This window comes from Anastrepha ludens, chromosome 5 (genome assembly GCF_028408465.1).
Source record: "Anastrepha ludens isolate Willacy chromosome 5, idAnaLude1.1, whole genome shotgun sequence".
Lineage (NCBI taxonomy): Eukaryota > Metazoa > Arthropoda > Insecta > Diptera > Tephritidae > Anastrepha > Anastrepha ludens.
The window spans coordinates 105,307,383-105,332,462 of record NC_071501.1 but is presented as its reverse complement, the minus strand read 5'-3'; the positions used below and the strand labels follow the sequence as shown (position 1 = coordinate 105,332,462).

The window sequence follows — 25,080 nt, the reverse complement described above, 5'->3', positions numbered from 1 at the left end:
GACTTATCACTAAATTTGGCGTTTTCCCATAAAGAATCTGGCTCATTTATAAGGCGTTTGGCGAACTTCAATCTCTTCTTTCTGTTAATATCTTAAATGTGCGGCTTGCGGCGTGCCACTCTGCCATGATAACCAACGGTATCCAGGCAATTACGCACTTGTTGTGGGCTTACTTTTTTATGCAAAGACTTGAATATTTCGGCATAGTATCGTGGAGGTTATTTTTAGATTTTGCGCAACTGATGCTACTATATTGCGTTCGGCACATGAAGCCAATAGTTTTCGCCTTCCAGCTTGGTGGTGATTAGCTTCCAATTTACCAGTATTAACGTAATTACTTTGCACCGTATAATGCGATTTGCCAATTTTTTGTCAAAGACTTATTTCTAAGTACAATTTAATAACAATTTCGCGCATTTCTAATGGTAAATCCGCACTTCGTCCCATTTTGTCACTTTCAATCGAGATATTACGCGCAACTGAAAGCAATCTTATTTCGTTTTCAGCAATATTAGTAAAAACACAAACGATTTTTACTGTTACTTTTGCAGCAAGAATATCATGAGTTGATAGTGTACGAATAAATGTTTTGCAGCAGTTTGCTACGTCTACCCACTTTCCTTGGACCCCCTCAGTGTGAGTTGAAATAACGGGAGTTTTGTTTGGGGAAATTCAGCAGGAATGTAACATTCTTACAGTGACCCAAAAGAAATATATTGTCACAGCAAATATTTTGCCCAAAGCTAAAGTTTTTTCGTACTACGCAGGGTGTACGAATAAATTGTGTGACCACTGTACATAATTGTAGACAACTGTTTCTGCGGCATTATTTATGTATGTTATATCTGAAGAGATGGCTTGAAATAAATATTCAATGCACTTTTAGTCAGAATTTAAATATATACTTCGTATTTTTAATACACTACATACTTAATGCTAAGTCAATTTTCGTATTGTTAACTTTTCATTATTGGCACAGTTGCTAGTATTTGTTCCGGTGCTGTTTATTTTAGTTTCCGGTTAGCTTGTTGTGAGAAGTTAGATGGTGTTCACTGAATTTTTGACTTTGAATTTTCTACAAAGTAACCAGGCGGAAAGAGGAACTACTTAATATCTCGTTAGATGCCGCCATGGGCAAACGGTATTTGGTTGCGTTCAGTGGTACGTTAAATTTGTTTCGTAAAGCGCGGCATACATGAGGCAAATTGTTTTAAACCTAAGTTACAAACATGGTTGATAGCTGCCGTAAAATTGTTTTCAACATCGCTTTGAAAGAAAACACGATCTGTAGGCTTGCATAATTATAATGAGCAATATTCTTGGCAATATTAATTATTGATGAGGATGTTTAGAGGAGGAATATTTACACGATTGCTTCATTTTTTTCCATGACATTTCCAATACAATATGTACATTTTTTCATGTGCATGCATATATGTATGTTTTGTAAAAAATTTGTTATTTCTATACATATTCCAGTTCTTTACATTGGCGACAAGTCCCTTGGAAAGGGGTTTCTTCAGTTATTTTGGTGGAATACTTTGGAGTTTTTGGTTTGTTTAATTATTATTAACGATATGAAGAAAATACAAGAAGAAGAAGCAACTTATATTGCTAATAATCTGCCACAGTCGACTGAATTCTCAACCTGCCTGGAAAATTGATGTAGTATTAACACATGGGCTGAAAAGTCCCGGGTATACCAAAGAAACCACTTTTTTTTGGTCCAAATGAGCTTTTCAGCCCATGTGTTATGTACTAATAATAGGCATGGGTCGTTCTACGTCAACGTCTACGGTTTAAATGTGGTGCACGATTTATTTAAAATTCAGTATCACAGTTTCTGAACGATTTTTATGTCAAAGAATTCTGTAATAAACTGTTAATTTATTTTAAATAAAATAATGATAAATAAATAAAATCGAAAACTAAGCGAGATAATGAACAAGTTTTTCATTAAAAAAGTTGTACCACAAATTTCGTTAATAAATTCCTTTCGATGTCTCGAAAAGTATGCCATATCAAACAAATTCTTAGAAATTCAGGTGTTTAACACAAAGAAGCGTAATCTTTTTTGTTTGATTCCTATATCGCAAAAACCAAGAAAGATATCGTACTCGATTTTTATCTCCGATTTCTGCAACATACTGTAGTTTTTATTTAGCCGGATGGATTTGTGCGTGACTTCAGTTCAGTAGAGTTCAGGGTTAAATTGGAAGACAAGGGTAAACCTCAGAGTGTATTTCTGCCATGAAAAAGCTCCTCATAACAAAACATCTTCCCTTTAGAAGAATAGGACCTACTCTTTTGGAACAACATCAAAATGCACAAGACAAATTGGAGAAGGAGTTACGTCAAGCATTCAACGAATGATATATATATGGATCTCAGCACTAAAAAAAAATATAGTTAGCGAGGTTAATGGCAACCCGACATCACTTATCCGCACTTGTCTTCTTTGTTAGTTATGGAAATAAACTCTTATCATTAGTAATTCTTTTTTAAGTTAGCTTTTAATTCCTAATTCTGTTACCGGCCACACTGTATAATAATGAATAACTTAAGTATACAACTAAGATATACCTATATTAGGAACAAGTTTTTCGTCGAATCTAGCTAAAAGATGGCATTACCAATATTCTTTATAATTTCGAATATCATGAGAACTAGGCGATATATCAAAAAATGTAGGTATTCATATTTTTCGTTTTGTCTTCACGCGCTCTGTGAGAATGCCTCAAGTTACGCCGCTACGTAAGCAAAAATTTGCTTCAACTCAAGCACCTTTTTCGGCCTTTTGATCTTTTTGTGTTAAGTGTGAATAAATTATGACAAATATTTCTATAACAATTTTTCTATTTATACGGCATTTTAAATCTATTTCGTGCATTTATTGACATCTGTATTGTACTTACATACACATATGTACTTATATAGTAGCTTTTGTAAAATTTAATTAACGAATGTGTTACAGTGCTTCTCAATTTGTAAACAATTTTTAATTTACTTATTCTACAGAAACTTTATTCTCTCTGAATATACTCTCATATCTACACCCGTATGCGCGTACAATTGAACTTTTTATACACGAGTATGTATTTAAGTATATGACATGTGTAAGTATATCACGCTCCCCACTTGACTCACATGTGGTCCAAAGTTGAAAACCTGCCAACTCAAAATTACTATGCATTTCCCTTTGCTGTTGGTATCGCACGCGCGCTCTTTCTTGCTCTCCCTCTCTTTTTCAATATCTTTCCCGCCTATGGCCTACAATATACTTAGTACAAATTGAATAGCTGATTTGTGTGGTCGGTTGATAGATGTCGGTGAGCTCCTATGATATAACGTCAGTTTTTAGCCATTGGTGCTTTACGTGAAAATGCATAGATCGCATTGTTAGTTTTTTGCAGTGTTTTCCAAACCTTCACCATATTGACATTATTCTTGCGGCTGACAACGATTTCCTTCACCAACCAATCACCGTATTTATTTGTGGCTTATTCCAAGTACATAAATGTGAGCTGTTTGTTTCGTAGTACAAATTCGCATAGGAAAATTTTGAAACTATAATTACAAAGTGGAAAAATGCACAACAATAATAATAATAAAATCTGTGGTTCCGCTAATGGCTTACGGAAGTGTTGTTAGTGATTAGTGGCTCATCGTAAACAAAACGACTAAGATCGTTTGTTGCCTTAAAATAAAAGTTATTTATTTGCGACATCGTCACCACCGGTATTTCTGTACTAATGCAATAACAAATAGCTTTCTAAACTTCGTGGACATTTAAATAGAAACAGAAGAAAGTTTTAAATGGTTATATAAAACTGGTTTATTTGAGAATTATTTATAAACCTTCGCTGACACAAGCAGATTCATTGACTGCATTGCATAAAACTATTTAAAATAAGTCGAACATTACGTTCCCTTTGCTTAACGTTTGGGCGAAACGAAGCGATCAAAAAGTTCAGTGATATTGCAGTGCCTCCTGTTGCCTGCTTGTGTTAAAGGTTGCTCACTTTATAAATACGGAGTAAATACAAAAACAAAAAACCGCTGTGTGGTTCATCGTTATCACTTACAATGTCAGACAAGGTAATTAAAGAAAGAAAATAACAAAAACAAAAATAATAAACCATAAAAAAAGGGGGGGAAAAATACAATAAACCAATAAAATTTCACTTTTGTGTTCAAAGTTGCTGGAAGTGCATGTGTTTTTTGAAATAAATTTTATGTTACATTATTACTGTTTTAGGAAAAAAGTATGTAAATAAATGTACGAATATGTAAGTAAATAATTAATAAACACCCTCTATTGAAAAAAAACAACATTTTCCATACAAGAGCACAATGACCTTCGAAATGTTTCAACCATATCCACAGCTTGAAGAAACTTTACACCTGTTTTTGAAATGGAACGACTAACGCTATAAAATAATTTGCAAAATTGTTGTGTTATGATTAAAAAAAATAATTGAAAGCAATAAAAAATTTCGCTTTTACCAAAATTTGGATATACCAACTATTAAATTTAATGCCAATGCCTCAAATATATATTTTTTGTAATAATTCCTAATCAGTATCTGAACAGAGTTTGGTTTGGGATCCACCACATCACCACCGGGTGAAGCGTTAACTGACAGAAGTTGATCGACATAACCACATCGAAATATGGCAATTTGAAGCACCAAGCTTTAGAAAAAAATTTTCATCTAAAGACAAAATTGTACCCAGTAAGTCATTGTTACTTAGCAGCGATGGCTACAATGTGCACCGCAAAGATCCCAGTGGTGTGGCCTAGTGTTCATAGTAAACCATACCGTGCCACCTTATCGATCGGTCCCAGGGGCAACACTTAAGAATGTAAAAATATTTGACACCTACACAACCTCTGTTACCTTAACAGTGGTGCAAACCGATTGGTAGGTAGTGACTTGAAGTCTCAGTGGAAGTAGTTGTTTTAGCAAACGAGCGTGATCGGTCTAAGGTCTTCGACCCAGTTAGTGTGGCCGTCACTCGTTATTTCCATTCTGTTTTTTAACCTCTATATCCCGAAGCTCACAAAACCACCAGAGGGGGTTTCCTTGACCTCATACGCTGACGATGGATCCGGCAATGACATTGATTAAAATTAAACGGCTATCACTCGAATGTTCTTGCTTCTTCCCTGCGAAGAACTCACTACTTTCCACAGAAAATCCATGGCAACCCTTTCTACCAACTGGGTGAAGGAGATCAAACTCCCACTGAAAGTAAAAGCCGTCAACACACCTATTCCGTTTGAGAATAACCGAATTTTCTGGGTGTAGCTTTATATAGTTTGCTCTCCTTCTTGATGCATACAATTGCGATCGTTATTAGGGTCCGCAAACGCAATAAAGTTTTCAAATCGGTAAATGTTAGCTTTGGAGTAAAGATAAAGAAACGTTGCTGGCGACATTTAAGGTCATCGCCTTAAAGAAGAAATAAGTGATACGCGGGGGATACAGCAGCAAACATGCCAAAATATTGCACTCAGGACAGCGATGGGATGTCGGTCTTCTATCCAAGATTTTCACATTGAGGCTTATAACGAGCATAACGTCATGTTCAGCATGCAGTTCTTGTTAGCTTACCACCGTAGGAGTTACCTCAACAAGCACTTCGTGGAGGTTGAGCCCGACAGCAAGAATCTCCATTGATGGACTGAAGAGATCCGCTTGAACCTTGCAGTATACTCGTATATATGCACAAGCTATCAGCGGCCTTCATCGACAATTCTTCACTACTTTTATGTACTCTTGCTTCCCTAATACCGTTATTGGAGTCCAACCATCACCCATAGTAGACGAAGAGCTTCAGCTGCCTCGTGTGACTCGCATTATCCTGGCACAATCACGTCCTGGATATTGTAGCAGGTTAAACTGCTACTTATTCAGACATACCTAACTTATGCTCGGAATGTGAAGTTACTATGCATCACACTAATTGCTTCTCCACATGTTAAACCTACTCGTTTAACGCATCGTTTGCCTCTGGTTCTACCCTGTCGAAATATCCTATTTCCTGGGCCTGCCGTTGGATGAAATAGGTGAGAATCCCCTAGAACTTCTCTGCGCTAGGTAGAGCTTTGAAAATGAAATATTTTTTTCGAACGCAAAGCAACGAGCCCAGCGGCATGGCTGTCGGAGTAGATACATCCCTTGCAGTAGTTGCAGAAGTAAGCAACCAATCCACTGCTACTTTAAGGGGTCCCGGTGGTCTAGAGCTCGAAAATTTAGGGTATTTTCAGGAATTTGTTTTTACAATAAAAAAAAATGAAAAATGATATTTACATTTTTAGGCTTTTTATTTAACTTCCTTTGCATACAAAAATGAATAAAAAAAATTTAATTTCAATTTGGACGGTGTTTTCCGAAATTTCAGACGATTCGGTTGAATTTTTTTTTTTAACAACACCAGGCCGAAAAAAGTAGTTTTGAGATAATTGAACACCTGAACCGGCCAGAACACCTCAATTTTATTCCGGCGCATACAGCGGCTGTTGTCGCTGTGATGCTCACGGCTACCAAATTCAGCATAGCGTTAAGCGCTAGCGTGGGAGTGGTCCGAAGCTCTCACTGGTTCCAATTACTGGGTCCGGCACTCGAAGTGTAACCAACTTCAGACTGCTCGCGCAGCTGATGCACGGACATCAGCTGTCTGGTAGTTAACTAAATGACAACCCAGAGTATTGTTTACATTTTGGCGAGAGTAAACGCGAAAAAGAAAATCAGTAATGGATTTCAAACGTAATAATGCGATTGCATTATATTTGGTAGGAAAATCACAACCTACTATTGTTCGTGAGCTCGAGCACCTTAAATTAAATAAAGTTTTTGTTTATCGCACCATTACTCCTTACAATGATACTGGTAGCATCGCGAAACGTCGTGGAGGTGGTCATCAAAAGACTGCAACATCACATGAAATAGTTCAAAAAGTGAAGAAGCGACTTGAGCGAAGTCCCCGACGAAGTGCCAATCAAATGGAGAAAGAACTGAAAATATCTGACCGTAGCATCCGCCGCATACTGAAAAATGATCTCAAAGTCAAGTCTTACAAGAGCCAAAATACCCATGATCTCACACTAAAGCAGCAACAAGCCAGACTTGAAAGAGCCAAGGAGTTGTTTCACTTGGACGAAAGTAACAATTTCCGAACATTGTGTTTTTTGACGAGAAAATTTTTCAATTTGAGCACTTCGCCAACTTCCAAAACGATAGGGTTTATTTGACCGACAGTTCATACGAGAATTTAAGATTGGCCACCAGGAGGCAGCACCCGCCACATGTAATGGTTTGGGCCGCTGTAACCGCAAATGGGGCTCTCCAAACGTTTTCATCGAGTCTGGCGTCAAGGTAATGCGAAATATTATCGGGAAAGTACTTTGGAGGTTTCTTTGAAGCCGTGGGCAGACAAACATTTCGGTGGCAGACCATGGACGTTTCAACAGGTCTCGGCATCGTCTCACAAAGCTCAAGTGAACCAAGAATGCCTAAAACACAACGTTCCGAACTTCATAACGTCCACACAATGGCTCTCAAATTCTTCAGACGCGAATTCGATGGATTATTCTCTTTGGGCCATTTTGGAGAGCAATGTCTGAACTAAAAGATTCACCGGTCTCAAGGAGCTGACAAAAGCCATCGTCCGCGAGTGTGCCAAAATTTCCGGAAGTCACATTCGGGCAGCTGCGATTCGTTCCTGGACGAGCAAAAATATATTGATTCTTAATTTGGTATTATTTTCACAGATTTTTTACTTTGATTTGAAAAAAAAAAGTAATTTTCCAAACTAAATTTATGGCCTTTTTAATTGGTTACATTTTGAGTGCCGGAGCCTGTAGTTTGATATTTACTTATAAGAAAATGGTATACTATTCCACTACAATACTATATGTAAATATACATACCTATGTATTGGGTACAAAAAATTTGGTTGAAATCAATCAAGAACTTTATCACAGGTTACAATTATTTTGAAATCTTGCAATTTTTATTTACATCACTATCAATTTCAGAATATTAGAAAAATAAATTGATGATGCGTCCATCGCCATGTCGGTAGTTCAAAGTCCGTTACGCGGCACGCGATGTCAATTAACGTATTGGAGTCAATACATTCTTAGAGAAGAAATTTTATACTTCGGACGCATATGTTTCCATATCTACATTTGTATGTGTTTATGCATACCGTCGCACGGCGATAAAAGTGTATTTGCAAATTTACTAATTTACACACAGATTTTAATTAGCCTGCGGATGGTTTTTAAATCGCGATAAGATTTAAGATTGTTTTTATGATGTTTATTATAATGAGCGCTTTATAAAGAGTAAATAGTAACAGCTCGTGCTATGCTCTAGGGCATGGTATGGTATGGTAAATAAATGTATTCTAGGCATAAAACAGTTGTGGATACAAATAACAATAAAGTATACCATGCAGTAGTTACAAAGTTCATTACTTTGTAATATTGGCAGCATGAATATCTGGCGTGTGGTGAATGATCAAATGAAAATTCCAATGTATAGTTGAGTTTTATTAGACCATAGTGCACTGCGATCTTTGATGTGGTCTATTGTCTATTGTGCTTCACCCGTACCTTTAACTGAAGGCTTCTAATGAATTTGAGTACTTCCTTCAGCTTTCTGTGCCATATTGCCAATTGATCCAGAGTTACACCAACTAGGTGAGTGAGTCTCCGTCGTATCGATCTAGTTTACAGATTTGCTCTAAAACATATTAGTGTGGAGAAAAAGAAATGTATTATTTTTGCGTAAAATTTTTGCGCAAATGCTTTAAAACTGCTTTACGGTCAATCTTTAGCCCCTGGGTGATACTATGACGATTATTTCTGTGATTTTATCGACATTTTCGACATTATCAACATTTTTTAAATCAAAGACTCCTCAACGGAATCGACAAAACCAAAATTGCACGTAATTAGCTGTTGCATTATTGGTACCATAAATACCATTCACAATTTCAGCGGCCTGACTTGCATTTTCGCCTCTATCAAAGAAAAATTGTAAAATGTACCGAATTTGTTGATTTCCATTGTTGGGTGTTTAGCCGAGCTCTTCCCCTTATTTGTGGAATGAGTTTTGATGTTGTTCCACACATACATACATATAAATGTATAGTCATTAGATGATGCTACATATATCGTGCCAAAAAAAAAATCAAATCAAAATCTTTTTTTCGGACATTCGTGATAAATGCAAAAAGAATATTCTGTTTCTACAGTACAGTTCTTATTCACCAAAACTCTTACGTATTATTTGTCGAGTTAAATTTTAGTGAAATAAATAAGAAAAAGTTTTTCTATATTAATAGTGGTCGCCCCGCGGCAAACCTCCGAGTGTATTTCTGCCACGAAAAGGCTCCTCATAAAAACCATTTGCCTTTCGGAGTCGGCTTAAAAACTGTAAGTCACTCCATTTGTGGAACAACATCAAGACGCACACTACAAATAGGAGGATGAGTTCGGTCAAACACCTAACGCGTTGCCAATAGACCTCTTCCATTCGCCATTTCCCCACTCGCTATCTCTACGCTCGATTAACTTAACGAAAAATTCTAATACGAAAGTAACAACAAAGTTATCGAGTAAGATTCGCAGCTAGCGAGTATGGTTATAGCTCTTTAGACTCAGGTATAACTCACATCTTACAAACACATGCAATTTAAGGCAGCGGTGCCAATATATGTTCATTTGTACCAGTTGCTCCATCTATTCGCCACATGCTAAGGCTTGGCGAAAAGAAGAGGCCTTATAAATCACCGATTAATTTATTGTTCGGTAAGTAAGGAAGTGTTCTAAAGCGCGGATCAAAGTTGAAAAGGATTTATGAAATAAAACTTCATTGAGGTATTTCAAATAAACAGTTAATATTATGGAAAAACTTCTTTTGAAAAATTTAAATAGGTTGAAGGACCACAATTAGTACTATAAATACTCTTATTTTTATTGAAGTGATTGAAAAAAATTTTAGTAGTAAAGTAATTTAAAATTGTATGGTATATTAAATATAAAGGATTTTTACAATGTATAATAATTCATTTAATTTCAGACTCTCAAGTATGCGAAATATTCACAATTCCATTTCTCAATTGCCGATTACTGTGTTTTCACGGCGATGCTCTTGTTGTCCACAGGAACGGGTATCTATTTTGGCTACATAAGGTATATAAAATACTAAAAAGTAAATAGTTAAATATATAACTGCGTTTGCTTGTTTCAGAAAGAAGCCAGTTAAACCAATCAGCGGTTTGCAGTTGAATAACCACAAAGAACCAGACTTTGGTTCCACAGCAATGAGTGAGTACTTGTTGGGCTCGAGACGACTGAAAGTATTCCCGGTGGCAATGAGTCTTGTTGCTAGGTTGGTTTGGTATGTTAATTTAGTTTCAATCAAATACTTATGAGATCTTTTCCGATATGAAAAGCTACATTTCCGGTGTCACTATGCTGGGCGTACCATCGGAAATCTACAGTTATGGCACTCAATATTGGCTAATTATTGTGCCGGTTATTTTGATGGCAATTGTAGTATCAAAAGTTTATTTACCTGTCTTCTCGACGCTCAACGTAGGTTCATCGTATGAGGTACATATAGATTTGATATATTTTTAATTTTATTAAAATTATTTTATGTTAGCTAATTTATAAAGATGTCATTTTAAATTACATTTTGCCCCGTTCAATAGAATACATCTTTCCAAACGACTCCAAAAGTATTAGTAAAGAAAATATTTTTTTTTTCTTCTTTATTATTCATAGGTACTATGCTAAACAAGAAACTCATATCAATTATCTTTGTTATAAACAAAATGGCTCAATATAGATTTGAGTTCTGTCATTAGGCGATGGACATTAGTTTTCGTTACGGTATCTACCGCTCTCTGATAATTCATTTTATACTACTACTCATTTTTAATCTCTTTTTTGGCTTTAAGCAAATTTCTTTTAACAATTGCCCAATGTTTTCCAATGGGTCGCAATTATAGAAAGTTTGGTTAGTTGTGATCCTTTTGAACAATATTTTCTCCGTGGTTTTCATATCAGTTCATGGCAAGACGGGTATAATGGCACGATGCTAAAGCGGACCAGAACAGAACTGAGCCTGTATGCTGTTTTATAAATGGCGGCAAACGTTTTTGCAAATACTCCTTCATATAAATTTCTTAATTTATAGTGCCCGTAGTAATGAACGTTTTGCTTTTCATACGACACTGGCAGATGTCTTGCCAAACCAAATATTTTTTAGAGCACTTGCCCAACATTTTTAGCTTAAAGGCACCTGGAACTCCTCCTCACTTCGTTGCAATATAAAACTCAGCGCCCTGAATCCGCTTAAATTCGTCTTTGATGTATGTTTCATCGTCCATAACCACACAACCATATTTATGGATGCATCGACTGTATGAAATCTCTGCTCAAATAGTTTGCGGATTTATTATCCATGAAAAGTCCACTGCCAATGAACTGTCGTCACCCGACTAAAACCCGAAGAAACCAGATCGATCACGTCATGATCACAAACTGAAGGTATGCCTTATTGTTTCGGGTGTGCTTACGATCCGAAGACTTTATATCGACCAGGTTCATTACCGTAAAAGCTTGGCCTCTGAGAGTATTCCCGCGGTGACGATGGGAACACTGTCATTATTGAAACGTCCGTGTATTGAGAAAGTTGGGCTCAGAGAAATGCTCTGAATTCGTGAAGGGGTCACAATAGCTTTTTAAGATTGCGGCGCTAAAGTCCCTTTTAACAATAATAATAATAGCAGTGAGTAAAGGAGAGAAGCGACCGCCGTAGCCGAATGGGTTGGGGCATGACTACCATAGGGATTCAGAAAGAACTTAGGTTCATACCTCGGTGAAACACCAAAATTAAAGTTTTTTCTAATAGCGGTCGCCTCTCGGCAGACAACGGCAAACATCCGAGTGTATCATACTTCTGCCATGAAAAGGCTTCTCATAAGAAATATCTGAAACTGTAGGTCCCTCCATTTGTGGAGCAACATCAAGGCGCCCACCACAAATAGGAGGAGGAGCTCGGCTAAATACCCAAAAAGGGTGTACGCGCCAATTATATATATAATATATATAAAGTAGAGTAATACTGTACTCGGAAGGGAATACTCCCGGAGTACTCAAACAAGGATTCTAGTTCTACTTTTTGCTTACGAAATATTTTAGGTTTTTCTTTTTCATACACACAACTATATACTATGTATGCACATATCTGTATTTAATCGGATGTTTATTTTCTTTATTGATTTTATTCGCTCTTGCTTTCAGTATTTGGAAATGCGTTTCAGTTCCAGTGTACGAAGCATTGCATCATTTATGTTTGTGATGGACGAGGTTTGTCTAATTGATGACGACTTTGTTCGAATTAGTTGCAATTTAAAATCAATTAATTTTTATGTATTTTCCGCAGATATTTTTCTTGCCTATAATTTTGTACGTACCGGCAATAGCATTTAATCAAGGTAAGCTAGCATTTTTATATATTAATTTTCTATTTTAATGAGCTTTAAAAACTCCATTTATTATTATTTTTATTATTCAGCAAACAAAGTAGTGCGAGTTAATTTCCTTTTAAATTTTTATTTTTCAGTCACAGGCGTGAATATATACGTTATAAGTGGAGTCATTTGTGTAGTTTGCGTGATTTACACATTAATTGTAAGTATATGTACTTATATATACTTACACTACTTTTAGATATGTAGTAGATGAAATAATATTTGATAAGTTTGTTCATAGCGATCATTGCACCCACGTGACAAAAATTAAGAAAATGGATTATTAAATGCTCGATTTTGATTAATTTATTAGAGGCATCACCTTTTTTAGATTTAGTAATTTTTGAGGACGTTGAGCACGTTTTGCTTTGAGGTATAATTGCCCGAAAAACGTTATTCAACACCGCTCACCTACTTCGGAAATAAATTTGCCAAATTTCACACTCTTATATTTTGTAACACGCAAAACAATCTGTTGTCTTGGCATACCTTGGGTTTTTCATAATTGAGCAATTTTTGTGTCAACTGATCTAAGTATTTTGGATATTGAATTTATAGAAGATGTAATTTATATCGATTCTACAAATACAACAACTTGGAGGTCTATTGTCAAATTTCACCTGAAGGAAGAATAGGGAAAGAAGATACAATACCTCTTTTTTTCGCCAAGACTTAGAAAGTGACGAATAGATGAAGCAACTGTTATAAATGAACATATGTTGGCAACGCGGGAATAGAGCTGCCTTAAATTACATGTGTTTGTACCAGTCTAATGAGCCATAACCACACTCCTTAGCAGCGAATATTACTCGATAACTTTGTTGTTGCTTTCACGTGCAAATTTTTCGTTAAGTTAATCGAGCATAAAGATAGCGTGATAGCGTGCGGGGAAATGGCAAATAGATGAGGCCTACAAGTTCGATAACACAAAAGTTATTCCTAATTTTTGTAAGTAGGTGTTCGTTACCGCCAAAAAACTATACATACATATCTTAGAAATTGAGAGAGATATGTGACAGTTCGATGCAAGAGGAAATGAGGGTCATTTTGTGCTTAAGACATTTTAGCCAGCAGAATTTATTCAGCCAGTTACAAAATGGCTTCTCGATTAGAGAATCGGGTAGACCTATCGGGTACAATAACTTAAAAATAAACAACTACATATACGTATAAGCCAATATACCTAAAGAAACTGCAATGAATTAAAAAATAATAATAATAACAAGCGGCCGCCGTAGCTGAATGTGTTGGTGCGTGACTACCATTCGGAATTCACAGAGAGAACGTAGGTTCGAATCTCGGTGAAACACAAAAAAAAAAAAAATTAAGAAAAACATTTTTCTAATAGCGGTCGCCCCTCGGCAGGCAATGGCAAACCTCTGTGTGTATTTCTGCCATGAAAAAGCTCCGCACAAACAATATCTGCTTAAAACTGTAGGCCCCTCCATTTTCTGGAACAACATCAACATGCACACCACAAATAGGAGGAGGAGCTCGGCCAAACACCCAAAAAATGGTGTACGCGCCAATTATATATATATAATAATAACAAGAAAATTCCGCTGAAAATCAAACGAAATTTAATTAACAAATGAAAACGAAATTTACTAAAAGAAATATAATATAAAACCCTCGATTTAAAACAAAAATGATTAAAAGTAATTTAAAAAATAAGAAGATAGAAATGGGGGCGTCCATAAATTACGTGAGGTGTTTTTTTCAATTTTCTGACCCTCCCTCCCCCCCTGGTGAGATGTCGTAAGATGATTTTATGCCATGTTCTTTAAAGTCCGGAATTGTCAAACGTCAACCTGAGTGATAGGGCGTTCGGCTCATAGTGGCGCGAAAACAACCGACGGGCTACACTGTACCGCAAATTCAGATTAAATTGAGCTATTTGGTATAAAACAAATATGGTGGTTTGACAGTAGTAATGTATAACGTCGAAGTATGAATGAAATTATTTTCTTTCGAACGAATTAGTGAATGATCTTAATCATACTACGATTACGCTTGAGATTAAATCTTAAGCATGTACAATTTTTTTGTTTCAATCAGAAAAAAAAATTGCGTGATATTTGCCGAAACCCCCCCTCTCTCCAACGTAAGATTAGATGAGATTTGACTCGACCCCCTCCCCCCCTTAAACATCTCACGTAATTTATGGACGCCCCCAATCATAAAAAAATAGAAGCCGCCGGTAGTCTGTACAGCACATTTTTATTCGACTTGATGAAGTAAACTGAACAAATTAAAAAAAAAATGTTTAAGTTTAATCATTTTGAGATTTATTCAATGTTAAAAATAATGGCATCCAATTATTTTATTTTATTATTTCCAGTTATTTTATTTTATTTATTTCTTTGGTTCTTTTTATCACTTTTATAATTTTTTAAATTTAGCTTTTTAAGATTAAAGTTACACTCCAACTACGGATACTCCTTCCCATATGCCTTGCTTTTGATGCCTTGCGGAAATGTTTAGCTCTATTTCTAATTTTAATTCAATAATCTCTATATCAATCTGACCCACCTAAATTAAATTTGTCTCACATGAAAATACAATCTATTGCAAAAATCTATTGAAGAAAAGATCCAAATATTAATATTTTGCGCATTGTTAACGGTACATCCAATAGAAAAGAGAAATTTGGTTCAATTTTGAACAAATTTAAAACTTTCGAATATGTTGGTTATGTTGGAGTATAACCATTAACGATAACAAAAAATTAACGCAAAAAAATTCGCAATGAAAAATCATTGGGAAATTTGTAAAAAAACTCACTGTGCCAAAACTTTTCTCAGTCACGGTATATCCTAATGTACATAGAATGTGTGGTGTAGTTCAAAAACGGACTTTATATGTTTCGGTATTTTATTAAAAAAAATTTGTCAAGCGTGGCACTAAGTTTTAAATTTGTTAGTTAATACTGAGTTGGTTTAGAGACCGACTGCCAATCATACCTACCTACCTAGTTGATAGTAAATATTTTTAGTTCTAGGTTGCAGCAATTATTTATCACATACCTGTAAAAAATATACATTTTCTAAAATTTTGGGATTCATTGAATGTTTTGATTGTAATATTCTTTTTTTGGCATTCCGATCACTTTTATTCAATCATAAAAACTGTATTCTATTTAATTTCAAGTAATCCATTTCAACATCTCCATTTTATAAGTACCTAATATACTATCCTCTTATTGTTAACATTTTTTTATTATTTCTATTTCTGCTGACTGCACTTGAAATAAATAATAAAAATCACAATTAAGTTAAGAATAACAAAGTTAAAAAACTATAACTGGTTTAATATTTAAGTAGAACCAAATTATTTTAGACTATTACAAGCTTCTACAGGCTTATTTATACCAGAATAGGTGTTTTTTAGAGGTATAGGAACTACTCTTAGGACAACTGTCAAATAAAATGTGCAATTATATAAATACCTGTTTTTGGCATGTCTATTCAGTACCATACTCCCACACAGATTTCCATAAAAATGCTTACACATCGATCTGTATATTGGTCTATACTTTTTCGAATTGAATAAATGAGGCTGTGAATTGACCGCTTTGGCCAAGTGGTTTGATTTCTTAGGACTGATTTTTGTCGTGGTCATCAACCCATGAAAATTCACCTCTTCAAACTCAAATTCGGTCGCCCTACGTTACTTATAAATGCCATATATGACATCAATTTTGGACATTAGATATTATTTTTTTGTAGTTTATTTAAAAAGCAAATCGATACCTTTAAAAATACGTAACGGGTGGGCCATATAGCGTTTGCTTTTTGAACCACCTATTTTTTGAGAATGGTAACACAAATGACATGTCAAATGTGTTCTTAATTTACTTAAAGGTTTGACATTTACGAAATGGGACGCTATACGCTTGAACAAAATTGGGAAATATTGAAAACCTATTTCCAAAGTGGTGAGTCTTCTTCTTCTTCCGCGGTTACAGTAAATGGCGAGCGTTACCGTGACATGCTCAACGAGTTTTTGCTTCCAAAAATTGAAGAGGATGACATGGACGACATTTGGTTTCGACAGGACGGTTCAACTTGTCACACTGCCAAAGTTACACTCGAACTTTTGGCTACCGTTTTTGAAAACCGAATAATCAGCCGAAATTCCGATATCAATTGGCCGCCTCGGAGCAGTGATTTAAGCCCGTTGGACTATTTTTGGTGGGGAGCCGTTAAGGACAAATGCTATGCGAACCATCCAGAGACGATTGATGCTTTAAAACACGAAATCGAAGTAGCCATTCATGAAATTGGAGCCCAAACAATCGAAAATTTGCTTAAAAATTGGGTCGATCGAATGGCCTACTGTGAAGCCAGTCGTGGCAGTCATTTGAGCGATATTATTTTTCATTCATAAATGACAATGTTCAATCTTTAAAATAAAAAAAAAATTTGAAAAAATATTGATTAGTTTTTTGTTATAGCCGATTCAAAAAGCAAATTTTACGTGGCCCATCCTATATATATGTATGTCTGTATTGCTCTTTCTTCAAAATTTGATTTTTTATATTTTCCATATTTTTAGGGTGGCATAAAAGCCGTCGTCCACACGGATGCATGGCAAACATTAGTCATGTTCGTGGCGTTATTGGTTGTGGTCATACTGGGAACGATAGCTGCGGGTGGACCTGGACCAGTATTTAAAAATGCCTCCGAAGGTGGACGGCTTATTTTCTTTAAGTAAGTTGAAGATAGTAACTAAGGGTATCGCAGGTTTCACTTTAAGATGATATATGTATGTAGTTTTGCTCGAAACCGCTTGACAGACGGTATCAATGAGTTAGACAAAAGTTCCCTGTTCTTTGTTTTGATTGTAATTTTTGGAATTACAATATCATATTTTCTTTTTCTCTTATTTTAGCATAAATCCATCGTTATATGAAAGACAAACATTTTGGGGTGTTTTGATTGGTGGATTCTTCTATTGGACCGCCTTTAATAGCGTGAACCAGACGATGGTGCAACGTTACATGTCGCTGCCGACATTGAAGAGAGGTCAAACTTCGATTACCATTTTTACCTTGGGTGTTGTGCTATTTCTATCAGTCTGCTGCTTTGCCGGTTTGCTGGTTTTCAATTTTTACCGAAACTGTGATCCATTAACAGCTGGACTTATATCGGTAAATTTCAATCAACCGAATTTAATTGGTACGTACATACTAATATCGAGGTAGTTTAAATTTTTCTTCACCACAGAACGACGATCAGTTACTACCGATATATGTAATGCAAACTGTTGGCCACCTACAAGGCATACCCGGCTTGTTCATTGCTGGCGTTTTCGGTGCAGCTCTAAGTTCACTCTCGGTCGTACTCAATTCAACGGCTTTGGTGTTTCTACAAGACATTGTGCGTGGAAGTTTTAAAGTGAAACTGAGCGAAAGGGCAACAACAGTGCTCGTTAAAAGTGTGATAGTCATCCTGGGCATAGTTGCTATGGCGTTGGTTTGTGTACTTGAAAAGTTGAGTGGTATTCTGAGTGTTGCGACTTCGGTGACTGCCATTGCGGGCGGAACAACTTTTGGTATCTTCACTCTCGGTATGTTGGTGCCATGGAGTAATACGAAGGGAGCTTTAGCAGGCGCTGTGGCAGGAGCACTTATGTCTGGTTGGGTATCGTTTGGATCGCAGGCAGTCATAGCTGCCGGCCGTGTGGGGTTACACAAGTTGGAGGTTTCCGTATCGGAATGTTTAAATAATTCCACTATACCTGAGAAGGATTATGGTGATGAATCGGAGGTATTTCCTCTGTATCGTTTATCCTTTCATTGGATTACTGTGATTGGTGTTTTGTCAACGCTGCTGGTCGGCACTATAGTTTCTTTTCTAACCGGACCTACTGTGGTGAAAAAATTGGATGCTGAACTAATATCTCCCGTTATTCATAGGTAAGTGCCATTGTGGTTTGAAATACACTTTATTATTCAGTATAGTCATTCTGAACGTCAATACACTTGTTCCAACGAAATTCAAATTTTTGAATTCTATCCCTGAAGTGAGAATCTGGAAGGGCTGCAAAATACGCTTCCACCTCATCATTTGATAAAAAACGATTTCTACGCATGAATTTTTGAGGTCTGGAAATAAATGGAAGTCGCTACGGACAAAATCTGGTTAATACAGTGGATGGTCCAACAATTCGAACCTTAATTCATGGATTTCAGGCAGTGTCAAAATGCTCGTGTGACCGGTGCATTGTCCTGATAAAAAAATATTTCTTTTCTTTTGCAAACTGGGTCACGAATTTGTTCCTTTAGCGGGTCTAAAACGTTACATAATATTCAGAACTTATTGTGTTGCCAGTTTGGAAGTAATCCACAAACAAAATTCTTTTCAGATCCCAAAATACTGAAGCTAACACCTTCTTGGTCGATTTCTGAACACGAACTCGTTTCGGAGCCGAAGAACCCGGTTCACACCAGTTTTTAGCTGCTTTTTTTTATTTAGGATCATGCCGATAGACCCAATTCTCATCCATAGTAATGAAATCGCTCAAAATCCCTTTTATCGTTTCGAAAATCAAATGTGTTTTTATTCCATTGTTATCGAATGCGGCACCCATAATACAATTTATTTTTGTAATCTAAGGTTAAAAACATTATCCATACATTTGCAAGAAACAGTGGGCCCTTTGGTAGCCACATTTAAAATTACTTATATTTTAGTGGGCTCTTATTCTTTTGGCCAAGGCTGTACATTAACTATGGATTTCACAATTTGAATTATTTCGTGCGCTAATTTCATCGTCCATAAGTCCACCAAAATCTCTCAATAAATAAATATACCTTTTGCCGGAGTGGTTTAATGGAAAATATTATAAAAAATGAAACACTGAATTGAAGTCCTAAAAAACACCCTATATACGCATATCATATTTCACACATACTATTCATAAAATGTGTTATTCAATGCGATAAAAGTTGTTTATAAAAACTATTATTTCTTTGCACAGATTTTTACCGAAAGAATGCTTCCCCCCACCCAACGCAAATGCTGATATAACGCGGGACCACACCGCGCAGACCTTAACACATCTTTTGGCTAACGGAGAGGCTTCAAGTAACGCGGGCAGATATTAGATTACAAATTTGTCGAGAATTCGAATCCCTTATTTTATTACTTAATAGAATTTTACTTGAGAAAGGCCAAGCAGAGCACAAGCAGATTGGATGAAAACGAAATCTAAATCATAAAAATGTGTACTTTAAGTCCAACTAAATAACAGTTGCATTTGTAGTTAACAAACTATACATACGTATTTACCAGTTAGTATGTAAATGTATTTGTATTTTGTAAGTAGGTCTGTACTTTGTAATTGAAAAAGTTTAGTAAAAATTCCAGCATCGAATTTTGTTATATGTAAATCTACATTTATATTGTAGTAAATGTAACATTTGTATGTATGCATGTAATTTGCAGCTGGAACTCTTATGTACAAAAACTCTATTAACTGTAAAATGTAACATAGTAAAAAGACAAGCATATACATGTGTGTATGTGTGTATGTAGATAACATTTCCAATAGCCAAAAAACACGTGCACAATTCATGAAATGTCCATTAGTTGGTTGATAGCTATTATGTAACACACCTATTATTTTAGTTTGTAAATGTGGTCATTGGATACGAAGGCTGCTTTATGTATATGTTTTGCGCCTGACAATTTTGTTATCGAATTTTTTTTTTTTGTTTTTAAAAATGTTTATAAGCAAAGAATTATTAATTAACATTACATTTTTTCATGGGCTCAAACAATTTTCGAATTTTCCTAAATTTTGAACGCTTCAATAGTTTTTTCGGGCGTCTGAAAACGTTGCAACAAGCAATTTTGCTGTGTGAGAATAAAATGAAGTAATTGAGCCCCAAATCAGGTTGTTGCCTTGTTGTTATTTTAGTAGCATAAATTTTCCCCATAAATGTAGGGGAAATGCTACTGAAGTGGCAGTCGTTGGCTGGTTATAAATGCGAGTCGTTCCGATAACGTAGAACCGTCAGTCGTGGGAACGTTCCAAATCAGGTTCCTTTGGCAGATTACTCCTTAATTTGGTGTTTTTGCTAGTGAGGAGTGTTCGCATTGCCGTTTCGATGTGCTATGGCGTCGACGCTTCTTCGACTTTTTTCTACTGTCACCAAAGGCTTATGGCAAGCAAATGGATGTGCACTAGACTGGGTCCTGTAAAAAAGTTTGCAATTACCCACTAACTTGAAAGCTTACTTTCAGAGAATTTTAGTGCCATAAAAACGTTCGTCCTAAAAACAGCAAAATATCTTGTGAACTCTGTATCTATCACACTTTGGAATCGAGTTATAAATAAAAGAGTTATGCAGAGAACTCCAGTTTGACTGTTTTTAAGGCTCGCCAAGGATAAAAATTTGTATGACCCTAAACTTCTCTTAAAGTAAGCTTTCAAACTAGGAGCGTTAACTGCAAAGTTTTTCCTGCCGCATGGGACTGATCTGGTCTATTGTATTTGGAGTCGAAATTAATGCATAGATAAAAATGAAATCTACTTATCTACTGCTACTACCTGTTCAAGTCACATTGATATATATACATAAATAAGGCTGGTACAGGATTTTTCAATAGGTGCGCTTAAATTTTAACAATGACCATTGTACCAACTTGAGGGAATTTTGCGGGTCTACTTTTTGAGTATTGACATTTATTAACCATGGAGCGCTGCACGATTCAACCACTGGTTAAGTGGCTTCGCAAATAAGCAAAATTGGCATATTTGGACCGATCAAAATTCACGAGAGTTTTATCAGCTGGTTTTCCTTTCCGAAAAAAAACACTTTGCTTTGGTTTTTCGTCCGATGTAGTTGCGTTCGTGTGCCTAATACCGCTCGTCTATTTTTGTGGGGTTTACGTGAAATTTCTGGTCAATGCACATAAAGCACAGACTATTGATTCTCTGAAGACCAACGAAATTCACATTCTTTATGAAATTGGAGATGCTATCCAAAAGTGACCCACTAGAATGCGCCACATACAGCGTAGCCAGGGCAATTCTGGCAAAATCGAGAGCTCTTAACGAAAAGCCTTATATCTGGTATATGCATAAAATGATTGCTCAATATTACATACGATTTGTGACTCCCTTCTATAGTAAAAATAAAACCATCATGTGAACTGTACTATTTTTGTAGCTAATTACTAACTGAATATGTACAATTATCGGCCAATTACGAATGTCTGTGATAATGCTTGGTATCTGCATAAAGGATTTAAAGAAAAACTAGACAATAAAATAGAATTTATTATAAAATTTCAATTACTTTGTTTAATTCAATTTTGATATATAGAGCTTTCCTGTGTAGCGCAATCCATAAGGCTATACGCAGTTGACATGCACACGAACTTAGGTTGTTGTTGTTGTCAATGTAACGTAAGATCTGGCCATTCTACCATAGACTATTTATATTTTATGCATCATACCATGGAGGACACAAGTAAACAGAATTCTAACACCACCTATCTTCAATTTTGGTATGCAACTGAAATGTGAAAAAGCATCTTCCAGAATCGAACACAACTACAACTAGTGGACCAACCAGTCTATAGAGAGGCTGATTCCGAACGGCAAATGTTTTTATGAGGAGCTTTTTTTTACGTTTCCACGTCAGTCGGTTCTACGTTACCGAACGACCCGGATTTATATCCGGCCAAGGACTGTCACTCCAGCAGCATTCCCCGTATGTAAGTATGGAGAATGTTTATGCTGCTACAACAATAACAATAACATGAGGAGCTTTTTCATGGCAGAGGTACACTCGGAGGTTTGTCATTGCCTTCAGAGGGGCGATCGCTATTAGAAAGAAAAATTTTGTATTATTTTACTGCTTCATGTACGAAGATTGAAACCTACGCACTCCCGAATGGTAATTACGCATCAACCCGTTCGGCTACTGCGGCCACATTATGTGAGAATAACGAAGAAGCCGTTCCAAATACCTATATTGGCGATTATTTTTTTGAAGCTTAGGAAATTCGCAAAATGTCTCACTCGAGGGAATGGTTACCTTCTTAAAAAGATCTAAGTGGTTTAAGCAACTTAGTTAGTGGACGGAAATCAAATGCAGGTATCACAACTATCTTGTCTTCGACAAGCAACCTGGCTTACCTAACCTAAACTCCTATTTATCCAGAATCGATACCGATATACTTAAATATGTCCGGCATATGAAGACACCCTACCCGATACTAGCCACCTATTCATTGGTCCCTAACATCCCTCTCCCTTTGGATCTAACCCGTCGAAACAGCATGCTTTCTGAGCCTGCCGTTAGATGAGATAGGCGACGACAACCGATGACTACACCCTACTGACAAGGCTTGATGAGCTCCTGGAGCTTTCTGCCAGTGATTGTCAAATCAACGTAACGCCTTATACCACTACCGAAAACATGTTTGCACTGTAACGCATATCTTTCTTGCGGATAAATGTATTTGATCTACTTACAACTTTGTTTATGGGCATAATAACATCATTTATAATTGGTCCAACTTTCATGCCCACATAGGTCGTTTAACTCATTTCCCCGTGAAGCACAGGTACCGTTTGTGTACTTAAATGTGACGTACAAAATGTATGCGTGTATTATATTTTATTTACAGATTTCTATCGCCTGAATTTCATGGTCTAACCAGGTCTCTTAGGTGCTATTCAAAAAGATTTCACATATAGATTTTCTAAAATAAATTATGTTACTGAAATCCAATAAAACATATATTAATACAATAACAAAAGTGAAATTAGATGAAAGTAAGGTAATATGCATACATATGTACATTAAAAACAAATAAACAACTTAAAACCAACAAATTAAATCTGACGTATGTGTGTTGCATGACTTTGAAAATGCTGCATCGATTTTAATCAAGCTTTAGCGAGTTGGTGGGAATGTGTTTGGATACGCTTGGTTTTTTGAGGAACTTTCGATAAAAATGCCATGTAATTGTTACTAACATTAATATAACAGACGTTATATAAATATCGAAGACATGCTGTTGAGGCAACATATCACATTTTGATACCGAATACGTCGTTGAGCTAAATGAAGCCTATGAAGTGGGGAATATGTATGCAAGTTTAAATAAAATATTAGTAAACTTTTAATATTACACTTTATTTTCATACCAGTAGAAAGCTTGGTTCAATTTTATTCCGCCAACTGAAGGAAGCTACCGTATATTCTTCAATACCAAAACGATTGATACTCAGGCAGTAATGATGGCTGTGACCAGCGAAGGAAACACGCGGCATCAGCAGTGCGCCTATTTGCAAATTTTTAAATAATTGTAATAATTATCTTTGATTAAAAATTGCCCATACCATGACCTGACCATAAAATGCATACTATTCTACATTATTTACCTATAAAATCGGTCGATTTTTTTGAGAGTACCTCCCAATTTTCACGAAACAACTCGATAACTGGTGAGTCATGTTCCCTACAAACGGCATCCGATTTTCGATAGGTGGGAAAATGTTGCATTAATATAGGACGACTATAGGTTTTATGCTTTTTTAATGTATAGGAATCGTTACACTTTTTACTGTTTTGCAGGCATTTTAATTGTGCTGCAATAAAGTGGTTATTACTATTATTTTCTTTTACAAACGTTACAAATTTACCTGATATTCTATTTAAATCGCGAAGAGCAGCATTACAAAAGCCGCAACCATCATTTAACATTGCCATCGAGTTGATCAATACAAAATGATTTCCTTTGATGGTGTACATTTCGACACCGGTATTGTTAAAATAATTCGAAAAGCGATTTATGAAACGATTATCCATTCTGCAAGGAACACACAGATATTGAGGAAATTTAATTTTAGGTAAATTACTTATAATGGAATCCGACGTCATGATTGCCCACAGCACTAATAATGGGCACACCGCTTGGTGTGCTAAATATGCGATGGAAACGTTGCACATATTGATCAAATTGACGATTGTTAACAAAGTCACCTTCATCGAAAAGGTCACCCAAAATAAAAACGACATCGGGGTTAAGCAGCCGCATCGTGGCCTTTAATAAAATTATTTTAAATTTTTATTACGAATGTTTATACGTGTCCATAGTTTACCTGGAAGCTCCGATGCATGTGCCATTCTCTGTATAGTCTATCTAACCAATGACCACGTATTGGACCCACCAAATGCGTATCCGCGATTATCATGGCCTTCAATTCCTCATTTTTATTTTTAACATTTTCCGGCGACAATGTTGCCCACATACAATGCGAAAGCTGAAAAAAATCCGCCAAAAACTCGCAATAAACGAATGCCAAACAGACAATACATGTAATTGTTGTTAGACAATGCATTTCTAGCGTTTTGTTTACATGTGGTTAAAATGATCAGATGCAATTTTTTGTAAACATTGGAAAAACAAGAAAAAAATGCAGCCGTTGAACTTTTCGTTAAAAATTGACGTAAAAAGCGGCAGTCAAACACAAATGAAAAAAAAAATTGTA

At 36.0% G+C, this 25,080-nt stretch overlaps 2 protein-coding genes across 3 annotated transcripts; one reads left to right on the top strand and one right to left on the bottom strand.

Moving 5' to 3' along the window:
* Nucleotides 1–3,296: 3,296 nt before the first annotated feature.
* LOC128864568 (sodium-coupled monocarboxylate transporter 2) lies at nucleotides 3,297–21,867 on the top strand. Of its 2 annotated transcripts, none has more exons than XM_054104294.1 (11): nucleotides 3,297–4,098; nucleotides 10,098–10,210; nucleotides 10,269–10,409; nucleotides 10,474–10,633; nucleotides 12,332–12,397; nucleotides 12,474–12,525; nucleotides 12,654–12,721; nucleotides 17,119–17,273; nucleotides 17,455–17,713; nucleotides 17,790–18,481; nucleotides 19,546–21,867. In XM_054104294.1, the coding sequence occupies exons 1-11, from the start codon at nucleotides 4,087–4,089 to the stop codon at nucleotides 19,670–19,672; spliced, it is 1,845 nt and encodes a 614-aa protein (XP_053960269.1). In that variant the 5' UTR covers nucleotides 3,297–4,086; the 3' UTR covers nucleotides 19,673–21,867. The 2 variants fall into 2 exon arrangements, with proteins under 2 accessions (XP_053960269.1, XP_053960270.1); XM_054104295.1 differs by lacking the exon at nucleotides 3,297–4,098 and adding an exon at nucleotides 4,190–4,289.
* Nucleotides 21,868–23,185: 1,318 nt separating this feature from the next.
* Nucleotides 23,186–25,080, bottom strand: LOC128864569 (metallophosphoesterase 1 homolog). The gene is made up of 6 exons (XM_054104296.1): nucleotides 24,691–25,080; nucleotides 24,448–24,632; nucleotides 24,232–24,398; nucleotides 23,971–24,177; nucleotides 23,734–23,870; nucleotides 23,186–23,657 (listed from the first exon to the last, which is right to left on the bottom strand). Exons 1-6 carry the CDS (start codon nucleotides 24,928–24,930, stop codon nucleotides 23,469–23,471), a joined length of 1,125 nt encoding a protein of 374 aa, XP_053960271.1. The 5' UTR covers nucleotides 24,931–25,080; the 3' UTR covers nucleotides 23,186–23,468.